Source organism: Marmota flaviventris, chromosome 7 (genome assembly GCF_047511675.1).
Source record: "Marmota flaviventris isolate mMarFla1 chromosome 7, mMarFla1.hap1, whole genome shotgun sequence".
Classification (NCBI taxonomy): domain Eukaryota; kingdom Metazoa; phylum Chordata; class Mammalia; order Rodentia; family Sciuridae; genus Marmota; species Marmota flaviventris.
In genome coordinates, this window is record NC_092504.1 from 95,209,744 (window position 1) to 95,229,518 (window position 19,775).

Here is a 19,775-nt window from a genome sequence, read left to right on the forward strand (position 1 = left end):
CTTTTCATATACTTATTGGTAACATCTTTTAAAAATTGCAAACTCATATCATCTCCTTCCCCTGCCCCTGCTTCATTCATATTCATTCATATATATATATATATATATATATATATATATATATATATATATATATATATATATATATATTGTGGGGGGGGGGGGGGTCTGGGGATTGAACCCAGGGCTTCATGCATGCTAGGCATAGCACTCTACCACTGAGCCAAATCCCTAGCTCCATTTCTTCAGTTTTTAATAGGATTACTTTTGTTGTTGTTTGAGTTCCTTATATATTCTAGATCTTATTCCCTTCTCAGATATATATCTTAGAAATACTTTCTCCCATTCTTTAGGTTGTTTCTTTACTCTATTTGCTGTGAAGAAGCTTCCTGGGTTAATAAAATCCCATTTTTCTAGTTTTGCTTTTGTTGCCTGTGTTTTGGGATCTTATCCAAATAATCTTTACATATCCCGATATCTTGAAGTATTTCCCTTATGGTTCCATCTGGTAATTTCATGATTTCAGGAACTTTGGCACATTTTACTCTTTACACTACTCTTAGCCAATAGGTACACTGTGCAAAAAACTTAAGTCATGTGAATAATTTTATTTGACATCTTGATCTCTTACTTGGGAAATATTTAAGTACTTCTTAATTTACAATATTGACTTTTTTCCTGCAATAACTTATTCTAACTAAATTTAATTTAAACTCTAAAAGTAATTAGTTAAAAATTACTATTCATAAATCAGTTAAGAATATGATATAAGGCGAAGCACAGTGGAACATGCCTGTGTCTTGAGAGGCAGAGACAGGAGGATCACAAGTTCAAGATGAGCCTTAGCAATTTAATGAGGATCTAAGCAACTTAGTGAGAATCTGTCTCAAAAAAAAAAAGTTAAAGGGCTAGGAATGTGGCTCAGTGGTTACGCACCCCTGGGTTCAATTGCCAGTCCCCATCCCCTAAAAAAGAATGAGACTTAAAGAAGTAGGGGCATTGTGACAAGAAAGAAAGAAAAAAGGGTTCTTTCTAATCACACTTGTAAGTATATTTGTCCATGAAAAGAAGCAGTGTCTAAAATGTTTATGAAGTCCTAGTATAAAGTCCTTCCTTCTAATAATCCAACTCCAACCCAAGTTGTACAAGGAAATCCACAGAGGGGACACATTTTTGCCTAAAACACATAAAGGTCTGTAAATGCTCTATAAATGTTCCGTATAAAAGTGACATTCTAGAAGGGGAAAAAAGAGGAGCTCAAGATATGTTTGACATACATTTTGACTTTAAATATTTCTATCACAATTCCAAATTCATAAGGTGAAGCATATTTTCATTGCAAAATATTTTGTGAAGTAATTTTATTCTTTGATTATGAAAGGATATAGTAAAATAAAAACAAGTAGTCTTAACATAACAAAACATACAAAATTATATATTATATATTTTATTTTAGTTACAATTGTTGTGGCAAGTATGGTTATTCTGTCTGGAATTTTATATCTAATACAATTAATCATGCTGTATGCAAAGCTGGGTAATCAAATGATTTTTAGCTTCATAAATGAAATAAAGAAATGATGGACAGATTATATGTAGAAATCATGATTAGAATATACTGAAAAAGAATTATGCTTTCCAGAAAACCAAAAATATATTCAGAGACTTGCAGTGATAGGGGGTATGCAAAAAGGAAAAGAAAACAGAATATTTATTTTAATAAACCCAAATATCTGCTAATCTGAGTGTTACAATAAAATAAATAATTTTTGTTCTAAATTTATTAGCTGATGTACATTAAAGTGCTCTCTGTTACTGGCTGTCATTTTACTACATGGTACACAATCACATTTCTCATAATTTACACATTCTTACTTTTGCAAATCCAGATTAATAATAACAACCTTGGGTATGTGAAACTAAACACAGGAAACACCTGCAGAAAAATATTAGTTTCTGTAGGGAAGCAAAACCATTTATCATAAATTTAATGAAAGGAACTCAAAGTGATGTTTTATATTTCTTAAAGCATAAAAATTCTTACCTAAAGCTTTCATATACCAGACTTTCTTATTCCAAAGGGCCGGCTGTGCTCTAATGTGCATATTGTTTGATGTAAATTCAACTTCCACAGTTTCAGCAATTACTTCATCTCTCAAAAGAATGAATATATCCCCAGGATTCTATAAAGTAAAAATATAACACAGTTCAGTTTACCTTAACAAAGAATCCATTACATTTATCAGTGATAAAGGTTATACCCTATCATTGAGCAAGTCTTCAATCCTATTTGTATTTCCAGTCATATTCAGACATGAAATATGTAAATGTGATGTTCACTACCCTTTAAGTTTATCAGTTTGATATCTATCCAATACTCATTTTTCCTCTCACCTCTTCCTACTATGGCATACTATCCTTGAGTAAAAGCATCTTTTCACAGACCAGCATGGGACTATCATTCAACTTTTAACCTAATCCCTTCAACTTTCTAGAACTTGGTTTCTTTATCTGTAAATGAGAAAGTGTTAAGTTTAACCTTAAGACCTCTTATCATTTACATGTAATGAAAATTTTTAATGTCTAGTAATTTTATTATATAGCAAGCATTCTCTGATTATTATTTATTTATATGAAGATCTGTGAAAATTTCTGAGTTTACCAAAGGTTATAAATCCACAAATTTTGAGATTTAATTAAGTTGGAAAAAGTACATTTATGTATATGAAGTTAAAGTGTTATTGAAAGATTTATTTTTGGACAAAAATATCCAGAAAATTACTAACAATGAGAAATACTGAAGTTAATACTGACAAAAAGGAAAGAATAAAAATGTATCAAATGTCTGTTTTAAATCTCTTTTAATCATAACTGAAACTACACACACACACACACACACACACACAACCAAAATAGTTACTTTTTTCTTTCAGGAAGAGAGCAACAAATATGTATAGTTGCATTCTGAAGATTAATCTGTACTATCTCACTTCTAGATCCACACTTTTTTTCACACTATGCTAACCTTTTGAAAAAATAAAATATTCCTTTCATAATAATGAAATATCTCAGATAATACCTTTCAAAGACTTTCTTCCAAGTCATACTAAATTTCAGCCTTACACTAAATAAAACAGAAACCTCATTTATGTACTCTTGTAAATCATGTTTATCAAAAAGTCCTTGATTTCAAAATTCTCTTATTTAAATGTTTCTCCCTAAGTATTAATCACACATCAGTGAAACTTACATCTTAATAGTAATAGTTTCTACAAATAGTATGTTGATGATACAAATAATTTCAGCTGACACACAAATACACTTCAGACATTTTTTACCAAAGTCTACTCCCAATGTTTGTCTGTAGGATATTTCAAACTAAATTTCCCCTCATCAACTATACTGCACATGGAGAAAAGGGTCCATCTCAGAGGAAGGAGCACCATTCCATGATTCCACCTGTTGCTCTTGCCCACTTGCATCAGGGCAGGTTGGGAATGTTAGCCTTCATTCCTCACATCTGCAACCTCCTTCCCTCAGGGACTCCCTTCTAGATAAGCCCTTAGTTCCTTTTGTTTTTCTTGTCACTTCACCTTGAATCTTTAGTCACATAATTACTCCCTATTTGGTAGGTCTGTTTTCTCAAGAATTCAGCTTCACAGCTCTTCAGAGCTGTTTTCTGTGCTTAAGTCGCTCCTTGTTTTAACTTTGCTCTTTTCAAAGCTGGTAAGTCCAGGTGTACCCGCCAAATGTTTTATTCACCCAACCAACTCATTCTCATTCCTGAGTATCCACACAGGCTACTTCTTATGCAACAGATTCCCTCCTTAATAGAGGGCAGGGCTCCGCCTTTGACAATTTCCAGAGCAAAATTCTAAACAAAAGACAAGCATACTGACCTCTCCAAATGAGGGATTTACATCTTCATTTGTACCCAGGGCTGGCTTCATGGGCTTATGACCTATACAATCACAGGGCCCCACACTTAGAAGGCCCTGCCCTTGGCTTAATGTTCTGTTGTCACTCTTCTAAAATATTCAATAACTTGAACAAAGATCTTGCATTTTCATTTTGCTCTACAAATTAGGTAGCTCATCCTGTTTGTGTTATTTAGTTCCTTTTCTCCCTCTATTACCCTGTCTGTAGGTTCCTTTTCAAGGTCCAACTCAGGTTTTACCAGGTCTATGAAATTCTCCCTGTGATTTCAGCCCACAAAGAATTTTAAAGCATTCAAGGCACAATGACAAATGCCTGTAATCCCAGACACTCTCGAGGCTGAGGCAGGAGGATTGCAAGTTCAAGTTTAGCCTGAGTAATTCAGTGAGACCAGTCTCAAAATAAAAATTAAAGAGGACTGGGAATGTATCTCAGTGCTAAGGATCCCTGGGTTCAATCCCCATTACCAAAAACAACAACAACAACAACAAAAGAGGTGAAAGGATATTAGAGCATTTCATGTTCATGCCCTGCATCTGGCCATTGCTAAATCCTAATCTCCAGTCTTTGTTCTTCATATCTGTGTCATGGCTTCCCAGCTAGATTATAAATGTTCTGAGGGTGTTTTTATTTTCGCATACCATTGTATAATCTTGTAAGACTTAAGCAGATTAGAGATATTCTGTATATATTTCTTTGAGATGGAATAAATCTGTAAAAACATGACATTTTAAAACTGTTCCTTACCACCCTAGTATTCAGCTATATCTAATCCTTCTGGAGGGCTTGACCTTGATTACATGGATACATTGAACTCAATGGAGAAAGTATTAGGACTTTCATATGACCTTTAAGTTAATTTTATCAGTTATGAAGTTGCTGTTTTGCTATTGTTCTTTCTGATACCTCTGCATGTGTCTTATTTGGGTCTGAGATTCAGAGAGAATGGGTGAAGTTTGGCTGCATGGGTCACAAACCTTGAATGTTACTCCAAGATAAGTGCAATGGGATATCTTAAGCTAGAGCTGTATAGGCTTCTGCAGCTGGGATGGATCTTGTCTGTGACAGCAGAGTAGAAATTGATTATGGCAATGGTTTCAAATTTGACTGCTAATGCTCACCTTCAGAATCACTTGGAAAACATTTTAAAACTCTCAGTGCACAGGATGTAACTGAATATTTATATCTAGATCAATCCCTGGAAGTAGGAAATGGGCATTATTATTTTTAAAAACTTCCCCTTGTAGCTGGGCAAAGTGGTGCACGCCTGTAACACAAACGGCTCCAGAGGCTGAGGCAGGAGGATTGCAAGTTCAAAGACAGCCTCAGCAATTTAGCAAGGCCCTAAGCAACTCACTGAGACTCTGTCTCTAAATAAAAAATAAAAAAGGCTGGAGATGTGGCTCAGTGATTAAGTGGGTTCTGTACAAAAAACAAAACAAACAAAACCCTCCCCTTGTATTCTCTAAAAGCCTTTCAGTAGTTTAAGAGCCATTTGATTAAAAGAAAGAGAAGTCCTTGACTTCTGTAAATATTCCCCTCCCAAAGGCAGCATGTTACAAAAGAGACATTTTAGGCATTAACGTACATGATCAGTTTGTTTTGCCTTTACAGTTCTTTTAAATTAAATCAAAGGATCAGGATTTAAGTTAGGGTTGGTTACCACAAATGGTTTTGTGATTTGCTGTCAGAATTAAGTGGGTGATGCTGATAGCTTCTGTATATTATTTTAAATTGAATTTGAGGCCAATGAGTGAACTGGAAGGAGATCTCTGATACTCTTAAGGTCCTTGAGAGTCTCATTCTTTCACAGGGTCTTCTGACATTTCAACAGGTGTTAATTATGCAGTCTGTGATCTTCCCTGTGGGTTTAGAAACTCATTATGGTTTCAGCCACAGAGGTGTGTCAGTGAACAGGTCCTCTAAATGAAGGCCTTCATTAGGGAAAATACCATGTTCTAGGATGCAGACAGAAAAACAATTTAATGAAATTAGTATAGATAAAATGTTAAGAAAGCCACTTAAAGGGCTTTCTGTGATTGTGCTATGACTTTAAGAACTCAATTTGTTCAAGACATCAATGAGTGACTGAATTGGTTTTAAAAATGTTTCAGTTTTATCATCAGGATAGCCGAAGTGGGAGAATAAGATATTAAAGGAGCATCAGTGGATTCTACTAAAGGAAGTAAAAGATTTGGGGGCAGAAAAGCCAAGATTGCAATGGGCAGTTTCTTCTAAAAGGAAGGGAAAATGACCTATTAAAGCGCTACTTACAGATCAAACAAGATAAAAAGATAAGCTCACCCTTGTCTCTCATTAGGATGGTGCCATTTCAGAAAAGATATAAGGGTCATTACCAAGTCTGTGATGGGAGTTCACCGAAATGATAAGAGAAGTGAAGCTTCAGGGAGCAAATGGCAGTACTTCTGAGAGGGGTGCCCAACAGCGAATCCCCCTTACAGCCCTGGGTAAAACTATAAAAAGAAGTGACTGGGATCTCTTTAAAGACCAGGCAGTGCAAACAAGTGACTATAGGACATCTGGACTGATTCCTGAGAAGTCTCTGACAGGAGCACTGAACTCTTGATGCCATGGTGGGAAAGTTTGAGGGTGATTCACTTATGACAAGAAGGTGGATACATTTCCTATACTCAAGACAGGATTTAACTTTAGTTGAGCAGTATCAGATGGACATTTTTAGACCAGAAAACCCATTGTCATCAGACTGTTCTGTGCATTGTAGAATGTTTTATAGCATTCTAGTTGTGCCCATTAGAAGCCAGTAGCAATTCCCCAACTTGTGACAACAAAAAAGCTAAGAGAAGTTAGCCAGTCCCCCAAAAACAAATGCCGGCTGTTTTCTCTGATATAAGGGGGATGACTCTGAAAGGTTAAGAATGTAAAAGTTAAGTTTTGTTTTCTTAGTTGAGTCTAAGTTCTGTTTTCCTGAAACCTGTTTTCCTGAAATCTGAAATTTATGTAGATGTCAAAACAACTCCTGGAAATGTATGTTGAGAAATCTCTCCTGACCATCTGGTTGCTCTGTAAAAACAACCCCTCCCAGAAACCATGCAGCTCAGCACGTACACCCCTCAGGACTTAAACCAATCAGTTCAAATGTATACCCTTTTCTTGTACTGACCAATCCCCCTTACCCAACTTGTTCCCGCCAGTAAATGTGCTAATCATGGTTTAGAGTTGTTATTTGATTTTCCCGCAGCGTGTGATGATTTGCTAAGGGATGCTATGATGTATGTGAAGTCCCTGCCCTCCCCTAAAGAATGTATATAAGCTCTGCTTAAGCTGTTCTCAGGGCTCTTTGCTCCTCTCAAGTGAGCTCTGAGCCCCAGCATGCTGGACCCCCAATAAACCCTCTGCTGTTGCATGAGACAGTCTCTTGGTGGTCTCTTCCTCCGAAGCTCGCTCGACCTTAACAACTCAAAGTGGGGTAAAGAAGGGGAGAATGGGTGGAAAATTACCTCTAGATAGGGAATAGGGGTGGGAGGGAAAGAGAGAGAGAACGGGAATAGCTAGGATGATGGAAGGAGACAGTCATCATTATACAAAATACATGTATGAAGATGTGAATTTGGTGTCAACATACCTTATATACAAACAGAGATATGATAAATGGTGGTATAAAGGTGTATTAAGAATTGTATGCAAAAAAAATAAGAGAGCTCATATATAATGGCATAATTTGGTGTGAACATACTCTATATGCAGAGTTACAAAAAATTGTGATGTGAATGGATAATTATTAATGTAATGCACTCCACTATTGTCATGCATGTAAGAAATAAATTTTAAAAAAAAAGAAAAAAAAAGCCTACAGATTTGCCACATGTCCCTTGGGTATAAGGAGGGCAAAATTACCCCCCAGTTGAGAATGGCTACTCTGAGGGAATTTTCCTGAAATAATTATGGAATCCTGACTTTGGAATAACAGCATAAATAAGAGGAGCTACCAAATATGAGGTCCAGTTGTGACTTAAATGTTGTTCCAAATGGAGAAGGCTTCCCAGGTGGCTTTTTGATCAAGGAGATAGAATTGCAAGAATTGCATGAGAACTGTTTTAACAGTGGATGTATTTGGCAGACCTAGAACTCATTAGTTTTATATCACTCACGATCTGTTACCCTACAAGACAAAAGTCAAGAGAAATATGCTAGAAAAACAAATATTCAGGCTAATAAACAAAGAAAACATTTTTAAAAAATAGTAAAATAGAACAAAGTGTGACAATTCTAGATAAAGTTTAAAAAGAGGCCGGGTTAAAAAGATTTAAACCTAAATCTAAAATTTAAACTTAGGGAGTTCTCAAAGAGGCCAAGAATAACATACATAAATAGAATACTAGGGGCATATCTTCACTAGTGTGTGGAAAAAACATTGAGGAGACTGAAAAAAAATTGTTTTTCTGCTGTTTTGAAAGATTTTTCAAAGGCTAGGAAAAATTTTAAACTCTGTGGAAAGGAAGAGCATTGGGGAAAGTAAAAGGGTACCCAGGGCTACAGCAGCAGTATCATCCAGTACTTCAGTTAACAATCCACCAAAGCTGGTCTCCAGAACATGAGGGGACAGGGAGCAGAACTTCTCCAGGAGGCAAATCCATAGTGCAATTCCACAGCCAGAAACAGCAGTGGGAGGAAATTAAACTCCCTTCCAACTCAATGTGAAGATTAGGCCCCTGGGGAGGATTCATGTTCAAGTCAGCATGCTGGAAACACAACTACAAAGGGAAATAAATAGGTTTTGAAGAACCTGGGTGTGCATGAGGCACATCTCACATAAAACTTGGTGACAGGCAGGAGCAGTATTTTAATTTTTTGGAGATTGGGATGGCAATGAAACCTCAAGTATTGCTTCCTTGGTGAAGAGAAGTGGTCTTTATTCATCGACTAATTGGAAGACTTCTTAGAAATGATTTGAAGTTCAAGGGTTGAGCTTTCAGACAATTGGCATAGACAGAGCATTATCCCAGCAAACCCCAAACCTGATTTTACTCAGTTGGGTGCAAATGGTCTTTTCTGCTGGGCTTGGCAACAGTCAAATGGATTCAGATTTTATCAAGATATATGTCCTTGTTGCATACAAGATTTTGCCTGGGATAACTGTTTTTGGTAAAAAAAAAAAAAAAGAAATAGATTGTTTTGAAATTTTAGGGGATGGGCTCATGTTAAAATGACCTTGCATGACATTTCAGATTTAGGATTTTTTAAAAAGTGGAGTAACAAAGAGACATTTGATATTGCATTTAACTTCAGAGGGTCTTAAAGAATGCCAATTAAAGAAGGGCCCATGACTCTGCTGTTGAACAACCCCTGTCCTCACCAGCTTTCTGCATTAGACACCTCTGCCTGAGGACTGTGAGGCTTGATTTTTGGACTTCACTTTCTTTGTGACTTTAGTAATAGGAGGATTTTATAGTGCTCAGATTTTACTTTTGCAGATATTTTTAAAAGCAGCGATTTAGACTTACTGCCTAACTCCTGGTGAGTTATTTTTAGTCTCAGAGTTGTTGTTTTTTTTTTTTTTTTGCTTTGATTTCATCTACTTGAGAGTAGTTCACATTTCTCTTTTATTATAGTTCTTTTCTGCTTCTTCCATTATTTCCAACTCAATGGGAGCTAGTTTAGATTATTTTGCCTCATCTCCCTTCCTTAAGTTCCTGAGTCATTTTAAATGTGGTGTAATTTCTCTTTGCCTGATTATCTGTGTCAGTTCCCTTAAACATGTATAGTTGAAATTCCTGGGGTCTCTAAAATAATGTCAAATCAATTTCTGTTCCTCTAGAACTTATAGCAAACTACCTTAAAACAGTAATTCTTCTTCTCAGGCCTGCATGGTGGGTGGAATTGAGGGAACTGAGCTTCAACCAACTCCACAGGATGCTTAGCTTCCCTCACTGCAGGATCAGGAACCCACTCAAAGCCATTAGCAAGCCACTGCCCTCAGGTCCTGAGCATCCACCAGCTTCAGTCAGAAGGACTCTTTCCTGCGGCTCCTGTAAGCCTCCCCCAGGGTCTCTGGCTCTTTCCTCTCAGAGACACTGTAAACTCTGAGGTCCAGCATTTTTCGTTTTGTCAGCAGATTACACAGCAGAGATTCAGTTCCAGCTTTACAAGTCGTTTATTTTCTTGGTTCATTCCAAGGAAGATTTAGGAGAAAGAAATGTCAGGAATATATTTTCATATAGGGATCTTTCCAGAAATCCTTCCCCAACCTTAGTCATTCCCTGGAGGACCAGAACTTAGCTCTTTCGGCATTTCTACTTAATGATGCTGGCCTTTCCTACACCTTTATGATGGAAAATTTATGTTTCTAAAGATAAGTATTTTAAAATTGGGTTCAAGGGTATGAAGAGTATGTTTCCCTTTGGGAAAAGAAAATCCAGTTTTCTTTTAAGCAGCTTGATATGTGTTTGTGTATGTTCATGTAAAGTTATGTATCTATCTTTTTGTAAAATATCAAGTAACAATGGAAAAAATTCAGCTTTCATATATTTTCCAATGTCCAACTAGTCAATAAATGTATGTCAAATGCCTTGTAATTCCAAGATATTGTTCAAGGTTCTGGGGACACAGTCATGAGCAAGGTAGACTAAAATGTTATAGCTTACAGTCTAGAGAAATGTGGTATTTATTAAAACAGTAGGCCACTTAAATAAGACACACTTACTGACCTCACAAGGAATTTCAGCAGGGAGCACTACTGCCAGTGGTATGGTGCTTCTTGAAGTTTCTGATGAATCTTCTTCATCCTTTCTCTGACTTATTTCCCCAGAATGCATGACTCCTATGTCCGCTGGAACGTTGACCTCAAGGTAGTCTTCAGAATCTAAAGAAATTTTTGCAAAATTAGATTATATTATTTCATCCATTATTATAAAGACTAATTGCCGACCATTAAATTTCATGCATACATGGGAAAGCAGAACTGAGTTTAAGACAGTTGAAATAATTAAGCATATATCAATAATTAAATAATGTTCTCAATTTAACTAATATTGCAACATTTATGACCAGAGTAGATCTACTATATAATAATATGCTCATCTACTAGTTGTGTTTTAAAAAGACTTCAATAACTATTTATATTTTTTCTTAATAGTAAAGCAATAAATCCAAAAAGCATTAGATAATTTCTTTTTTCATGATTGTGATAAAAATCATTTTAAATTAAAAAATTTAAATCAGAACAATTATTAAACTTTAATTATATTTCTAATTTAATAAGCAAAACTATACTTCAATAAAATATTAGTTTAATATTGAAATACTAGTGTTCATCAAAATGTTAATCTGTTCTATGAAAATAAGTGTTCTATATACAAAAATTGTTTTTTTTAATGTATATTTCCAAGGATACTGAATACACTAAAAGTGAATTTAGTTCTCAAAAAAGGGTAGAGTAGTTATTGTTTTAACATTTAATAATTTTACTTTTAGTGTCAATCATTAAAACATTGTTCTCTGTTGAAAAAATATGTAGCAAGTAATGAGACAAATTTTAAAAATTTGTTTAAAATTTTTCTTTGGGGCATAGAACTAACTTGTCTAAAATCAAGACACTCAAAATGCAACTCTCTTCATTGCAACAACATGTGTAAACTCTTAGGCCCATCCAAAATTATCCCTCAAATTCCCAAACAAGAAAACTGTAAAATGAAAAGCAGGGATCAGTTTCTGACCCATAAAACTGGCCTGAGGCATAAGAATGCTTTGGTTTTCCACAAGCCCACTTTGAACTCACAGGTAGGCCCTGGTGAGTTCCTATCGAACATCAATATCTTCTCAGTACCTGACAAAGACATGTGATGGATAGAGAGTCAAGATCACTCTGCAAAAACAGGATTACCCAGATCACACAAAGGCCAGACAGACATCTGGCTGCTGCATCTTTACCAATGGAACTTTAGCTTCTTTTCATTTCTGCTGCTTTCTAGATAGGGTGAGCCTCTCTGCCCAGTTTGTCTGGGATTTTTCTGGTATAGGTGATAAAAATACCATGTCCCAGGAATCCTCTCTGTCCAAGAAAACTGGAATAGTTGACCCTCCTTGTAAATAGAGTCATTATTATATCAAATCATAAAATTACCCCACTTCTTGAGAGCAAGAAAACTATAGTGAAGCCCTCTTTTCTTTTTTCTTTTTTTTTTGACTTGCGCTCAAGCCCAATTCAATGTTTATTAGTTTGCAAGGTAACTAATGGGTGTGCTGTTTCAGAAAGGGTACAAAAAAGGAGCTGTATTAGAGTTGACAAATGATGCTTATACAGTCAGCTAATTTTTAAAAAAAGTATGAAAATTTGTGGTTAAACTTCAAAGGTCCCAAAAGATGGAGTCCACACCCATTTTTGAGAAGGAAGTCTGTGAAATGACAGGATATCATCAAGAGTGTCTCAGGCCGAGGGAAAACACTTCTTAGAAGAAAATAACCAGAGGCAGGAGTGTGGCCAGTAGTAGGAATAGCAAAGTTTCACCTCCAAATTACCTGAGGGCTAATAACAAAAGAGCACAAATGTCAGGAAGCCTGCTGGGGCAGGCTGAATTTTGAGCTGTCCAAAGCCAGTGGCTTTTCTCAAAGGTACACAAATCTGTCCATTTCTGAGTTTTGGGACAAGTTTTTTTTTTTTTTTTTTTAATTGGTTGCTCAAGACAATACAATGATCTTGACATATCATACATTTGATTCAAATGGGGTATGAATTCTTATTTTTCCATGTGTACAGATTGCAGGATCACATTGGTTATACAGCCACATTTATACATACAGCAATACTAGTGTCTGTTGTATTCTGCTGCCCTTCCTATCACCCCCTCCTTCCCCTCCCATCACCTCTCTCTTCCCAATCTACTGTGACACATTTCTCTCTCTCTTTTTTTCCTTCCCCCTCACACCATCATATATGTAATTTTGTATAACAATGAGGGTCTCCTTCTATCTTCCGTGCCTTCTTTTCTTGACAACCTCCCTCAAATCACATAACACCAGCCTAAATCCTATAATCTTTTGTAATACTCTTTCACTGAGACATCCTGTGGTTCCCCACAGAGTGTCTTTTCTTCGTTGCAACAAACAAAACTCCAAACAGTTCGAGTTCAAGTATGTTCCTGGTGGTCCTTGACTAAAGAGCATTGGCAATATAAAGGAAGAAGAGTCAAAGTCAATAAAGTCAGACAGAGCTAGACAAAAGTCTAACTTATTGTATCTAAATGAATAAAACACGCCAGTTCTCTACAGGTAAGTTATCAAGAAAAGCAAAGCATCATAAAAGACAATTGTTTGATATATCTGTCTCCTCGCTTCATCTAAGAAGGAAAGTCATTAGTTGTTGTTTTGCATTATTTTATTTCTGTTTTGTGATTGTTGCAGAATTAAGGCACCAAAGCACCTGCAATTCCCAGATTTTCCCCAATACAAGTGTTGTTTTAAAAGAAATGAAAATCAGCCTTTAGTGCTTTAACAGTTTAAAATGTTTTAAGAATTCTCATTCTCTCTCTCTTCTGCATATATTCTCACACACCCAAATCATAACGGTGGACAGTTATATAAAACTAGCTTAATGATTTTGTGAATTGATAAAATAACTAGGAAATTGATTTAATATTCCTTAAAGCAAAAAGAGGTAAGTCATTCAATGTGGCAGTATCTAAGATTTTGTGCAAGACCTCTGCAATATAAGGTTAAGAAGAGTAATTTTATTTACCCTGGGGACATAATTATGGATGTATAAAAATATTTGTCTCCATGAATGTTCACAGAAGCACTGTTTATAATGCAGAAAATTGGAAGCAATCTAAGCAATAAGAGAACAGATAAAAATATTCTATGTGATAAAAGATGTTACTAGTAAAAATTCCATCAGAGAATATTTACCATCTAAGAGCAAGTTTACAACTCAAAAAAGGTCAAGTTAAAATATTGTCAATTTAATAGGTTTCTGCTTTAATAAAATAAGTGTATACAGAAATATGTGGTACAAATTCAAGACATAATCTTGAATAAATAAGAATAGACTAGCCATATATATACCCAAAATATCTAGTTATTTCTAGCCTGTGGGGTATAAGTAACTTTATTATATACATGTATATAAAATATTAATAGTATAGTACACGTAAGATCTATGCTGATTTTTTTCATAATAAAAATGTATTTATTTTAGAAGGTAAACTATAAATATTTCAAGTAGAGAAAGAATTTATTGAGTCTGCAAACTAAATACCTATATCTATTCCTTATATGACATGTGAATGACATAAGAGTAAAAGTTACTTTAAAAATAATAAATATATTAGTACATTGAAAATTGATAAATGGTATTATTATATAAGAACAAATTTAAAAGAGTCCCTGAAAGAGCAAAGTAAATCTGGAACTAGATGAGCAGGTACCAGAGCAGAAATAATAGCTTAAAACAGAACTGTAAAATGCAATTTCAAATATAATATTAAGTTTTTAAAACTAATTTCCAAAATTAAAGGATACCAAACTCAAAATTCAAGAGGAGAAATGGTTCTTAAGACAAAGTTCAAGGTAATAAGTTAAAATCTCATTTACAACAACCAGAATAATTGGAAATTTCCTAACTGTTCCTGCTACTGAGCAAGAAGCAATTTGCTTTTGCCCTAAGAATAAAACTCTAGACTCTAAACACTAGAAGCTAGGACTAGGACTGGCTAAAGCAGCAGAATTGAGACTGATGTATTTCTCAACATTGTCAAAGTCAGCAGAGAAAGGAAAAATGATACAATGTGACTTCAGCACTTTTTAATGGGTTAGATTCCTAAGCACTGGCTCTGGAGTGTGAGGATTATCTTGAGCAGGACACTCACAGGAGGAGCCACATGAAAACTGACACAATTAACTGATGGTGATTTTCTATTAAAAATATAAACTGTCATCCAAGACAGTCACTCTTTTTAACAACAATCTGTCACATGAAAGAGACATATGAAAATCAACAAAGAGAAAAAACATTGAAAAAAAATTGTTTAGTCAAACAACTCAGAAAAAAATGTACTGGCTATTGTGTTAGTCAGCTTTCCGTTACTGTGACACAATATTCTGAGATATACAAGGAAGACAGATTCATTTTGGATCAGGGTTTCAGAGGTTTCAGTCCACAGCCACTTAGCTCTGTGAGCCTGTGGTGACTCAGAACATCATGGCAGGGGGGCTGATCAACTTATAGCAACCAGAAAACAAAAAGACAGGGAAAGGGGTGGGGTCCCCATATCCCCTTTGAAGGCACAGCCCAATGACCTTCCACTACACTCCACCTCATCAAGGTTCCACTACCTCCCAGCCGTGCCATGGGCTGGTGACCAAGCCTTTAAAACAGGAGCCTTTGAAGGATATTCCAGATCCAAACTATAACAGCTAAGAAGGAACAGGTTACAGTGATAAAGTAGGAGGAGAATAATAAGAAGGAAGAAAGTAGGAAAGGGTGTGTGTTTGGGGCATGGGTGAGTGGAGGCACTAAATTGGAATCTACCTGCATGGATTCACTACCTAACCCCTAACCGCATGGTACTCAGTGTACCGTGAACAGTGAAACATGGGAGACTGGTCTCAGTTCTGAGCCAGCTGATTCATCCACCTTCTTCCAGTCTCATTACAAACATTTCTTTTTGTGTCATGACCCAAAAAATGGGTAGGAAACACTACTTTGCAGATAGTATATGAAATAAATCACATTATCACAAATAATCCTTATATTAAGGTGATCTAAGCAACACTAAATAATGATATCAGAAACAAAGGTGAATCTTCTCTTTTCAACTGAATATTAGGGGTGGGAAAGCTACCTGAATTTTTCTCATTTTCTTAATAAATATAATTGCATTGTAAACTTATTAAAAATGCAAAACATTAGAAAACAGGCACAAGAAAATAAAATTCCCCTTATGGATTAAAACACACAGTATGTCTTTAATTTTTAAAGCTACCCCTATTGCCTTTCAAAACACAGATTTTTTAATGCTACCTATTTTTTCTAAAGTCATTTTTAGTGTGGATTTTTAATATTTTATGCTTAATTCTTTGCCAACTAATTAAACCCATGTGGAAGTAAAGAAAGATTTTCTGAAAATTGACAAAAACTCAGGAATTTTGGGAAAAAAGTGGATTCTTTTATTTTTATCATATATAGGCTTATTTTGTTATTTGATTTAAAAAAAAATAAGTCATTCTTTAATGTACAATGACTAAAATTCTAACAGTTGTCAACAGGAAAATAAAATGTTCCATTTTCTTCACGAATTAATATGAGTGTGTTTTGGGGAGGGTTGGGACCTGGGGAAAGAATCACTTAAGAAAAAAAAAATATGCCTACTGCTAAGAAAACAAAAAACAGAAGAACACTTGTCTTGACTTTGAGAAAAGTACCCAGCACTAAGCTTCAATTTCCTTAGTTATGTGGTCTAATAAATAGTATCTTCCTTGTTGGATTATTTTGATTACAAGTGGTCCCCAAATTATTGTTCAACTTATGCTCTTTCAATTTTATGGTACGCATTCATTGTAAACTGTCATTTTCGATTTTGATCTCTTCCTGGGCTAGCAACATACCATAAAATACTTTGGAAATTCTGGATAGTGGCAGCGAATCGCAGCTCCCATTCAGACACAGGGTCACATGACTGATATTCTTATGTATACTGTGTAACAAGTTTATTTGGTTATAAAACAGGTTCTGTGTTAAACTCAAGTGTGAACTAATGTATGTGTTCTGAGCATGTTTAAGGTGAACCAGGCTAAGTTATGATGATGAGTAGGTTAGACATATTAAATGCATTTTCAATTTACATTTTTCACTCATACGTTTGTCAAATTGTAATGCCCTTGAAAGTCAAGGAGCATTTGTTATATCAATTAATACATCTATTGTGCAGGGTGCAAGATAGGGATGAAGTTTCATTCTTCTATATATGGATCTCCAGTTTTCCTAGCACCAATTGTTGAAAAGGATATCTTTTCTTCAATGTGTTTTTGGCACCTTTATCTATTACCAGATAAAAATAGTTATGTGGACGTGTGCCTCTGTCTTCTATTTTATTCCATTGCTCTTCAGGTCTGTTCTGGTGGCAGTACCATGCTGTTTTTATTATCGTAGCTCTGTAGTATAATTTCAGGCCTGGATTGTGATGCCTCCATCACCACTCTTTTTTTGCTCAGGATTGCTTTGGCTATTCTGGTATCTTATTTTTCCAAATGACGTTTTGAATTGCTTTTTCTAGTTCTGTGAAGAATGTCGTTGGCATATTGATGAGGATTGCATCAAATCTGTATAATGCTTTTGGTAGTATGGCCATTTTATCTATATTAAATCTGCCTATCCAAGTTCACGGGAGATCTTTCCATCTTCTAAGGTCTTCTTCAATTTCTTTCTTCAGTGTTCTATAGTTTTCATTGCGTAAGTCCTTCACCTCCTTTGTTAGATTAATTCCCAAGTACTTTGTTGTTGTTGTTGAGGTTAAAGTCAATGGGATAGTTTTCCTAATTTCTTTTTTATAATATTCATTACTGGAATAGCAAAAAGGAATTCATTGATGTATGTCAATCTTATATCTTTCTACTCACTACATTTGTTTACCAAATGTTTACCAGCTCTAGAAGTCTTCTGGGGGAAGTTTTCTGGGTCTTTTAAATATAGAATCATGTCATCAGCAAACAGAGGTAAATTGAGCTCTTCTTTTCTTATTTATATCCCTTCAATTTCCTTTTCATGCCTGTTGCTCTGGCTAGAGTTTCGAGGACTAAATTGAATAGGAGTAGTGGGAGTGGGCATCTTGTCTTGTTCCTGTTTTTAGAAGAAATGCTTTACTATTTCTCCACTCAGTATGATGTTGGCCTTGGGCTTTTCATATAGTCTTGACAATGTTGAGGTCAGTCCCTTTTATCACTAGTTTTTGTGCTGTTTTAAACATATGTGGTTTGTCAAGTACTTTTTCTACATCTTTGATATAATTATGTGATTCTTGTTCTTAACTCTATTGGATCAAAAACCAGAAACTCTGCAACTGCTAGAAGAAAATGTAGGCTCAACCCACCAACATGTTGACACAGGAACCATCTTCCTTAATGAGACTCCTAAAGCACAAGAAATAAAACTGAAAATGGATAAGTGGGATGGCATCAACTTAAAAAGCTTCTGCACAGTCAACAATTAAGAGCATGAAAAGAGAGCCTACAGAATGGGAGAAGATCTTTGCCACCTGCTCCTCAAATAGGACATCAATATCCAGAATCTAAAAATACTCAATAATTGGGCAAAAGAAGTATATAGAGACTCCTCGAAAGGAAAAATTCAAATGGCCAACAATATATGAAAATAAAATGTTCAACATCTCTAGTAATTAAGGAAATTAAAATCAAAACTACATTGAGATTTTGTCTCACTCCAGAATGCCAATTATCAAGAATAGAAATAATAATAAGTGTTGGTGAGGATGTGGGGAAAAGGTACACTCATACCTTGCTGGTGGAACTGCAAATTAATGCAACACTCTGGAAAGCAGAATGGAGATTTCTCAAAAAATTGGGACTGGAATCACCATATCCAAAAGAACTAAAATCAGCGTACTGCAGTGATGCAGCCACATCAATGTTTATAGCAGTACAATTCATAGTAGCCAAGCTATGGGAACAATCTAGGTGCCTTTAAGCTGATGAATGGGTAAAGAGAATATGGTATATATATATATATACATAATGGAATATTACTCAGTCAAAAAGAAGAATAACAATATGTCATTTGCCGGTAAATGGATTTAATTGGAGACTGTCATACTAAAAGAAATAAGCCAGACCCAAACAGCAAAGGTTGAAGGTTCTCTCTGATATACCTAAGGTAGTCCAAAATGAGAAAAGAGAGAGAGAGAGAGAGAGAGAGAGAGAGAGAGAGAGAGAGGAATAAAAGCAGGAAAACAGGAGGTGGGATTCTATCAAAATAGGAGAAAGATCATTGCAGTAGATGAACAGGAATAAAGGGAAGGGAGGAGACTCGGATAAGGCAAGACAGTGAAATGAATCTGACCTAACTTTCCTATATACATATATGAATATACCACAGGGACTTTCACCATCGTGTATATCAACAAGACACTAATTTAAAAAGACTATAAGTAAACAGCAGAAAGACTATAGAGGGAAGGGAACAGGGAGAAGAAGGAGGGGAGGGAAAGATAAAATACTGGGAACTGAAGTAGAACAAATTATAGTCCATGCCTTTATATTTATGTCAAAATGAATCCTAATGTTACATATAAGTAAAAAGAACCCACAAAAAGAAAAAAAAACACTAATAATACTAATAATGTGCTGTTTAGAGGATATTCAACATCAATTTCACTCTTTTATATCTGATATCAAAATTATTAAAACAATGGGTTTTATTTCAAAATATTCTAAAAAAGTCTTTTTCATTTTGTATCTCTATAAAATTCTATAAAAACAATTCTCCTGATTGTTCCTGAACAGTACTGATCTTAGCATGCTTTTCTGATGCTTTAAGGTCATATCAAAGGCCACAACACACTCCCCATCTCTCAGGTAAGCACATAGCTCTGTCTCGAAAAGTAAACTTATGTCCTGAAGAAAGAAATGTAATTTGTACCAACTATCGGTCTAGGCACGAGCATTCTTTTTATTTTTTATTATTTTGTGGTACTGGGGATTGGACCCACAGACACTGTACTACCAAGCTACCTCCACAGCCTGGCCTTGAAATTCTGATCCTCCCTGAATCAGTGGGATTGCAAGGTGGGCCACCATGTCCAGCCACACTGGCATTCCAAACATCCTTGGCTTATGCAGTTTATATGGGGGAC

The 19,775-nt window shown here is 35.4% G+C and overlaps 1 protein-coding gene across 4 annotated transcripts in view; it reads right to left on the minus strand.

Moving 5' to 3' along the window:
• Bank1 (B cell scaffold protein with ankyrin repeats 1) overlaps positions 1–19,775 on the minus strand; it is a 290,834-nt gene that overhangs the window by 213,190 nt on the left and 57,869 nt on the right. For 3 of the 4 annotated variants that reach the window (XM_071614504.1, XM_071614502.1, XM_071614505.1), the window contains exons 3-4: positions 10,623–10,777; positions 2,045–2,183 (exon numbers count right to left, since the gene is read on the minus strand). In XM_071614504.1, the coding sequence (XP_071470605.1) occupies positions 2,045–2,183; positions 10,623–10,777 (294 nt within the window). Of the gene's footprint in view, positions 1–2,044; positions 2,184–3,899; positions 3,985–10,622; positions 10,778–19,775 lie in introns of those variants that run through there. The other variant, XM_071614506.1, reaches the window with a different exon arrangement.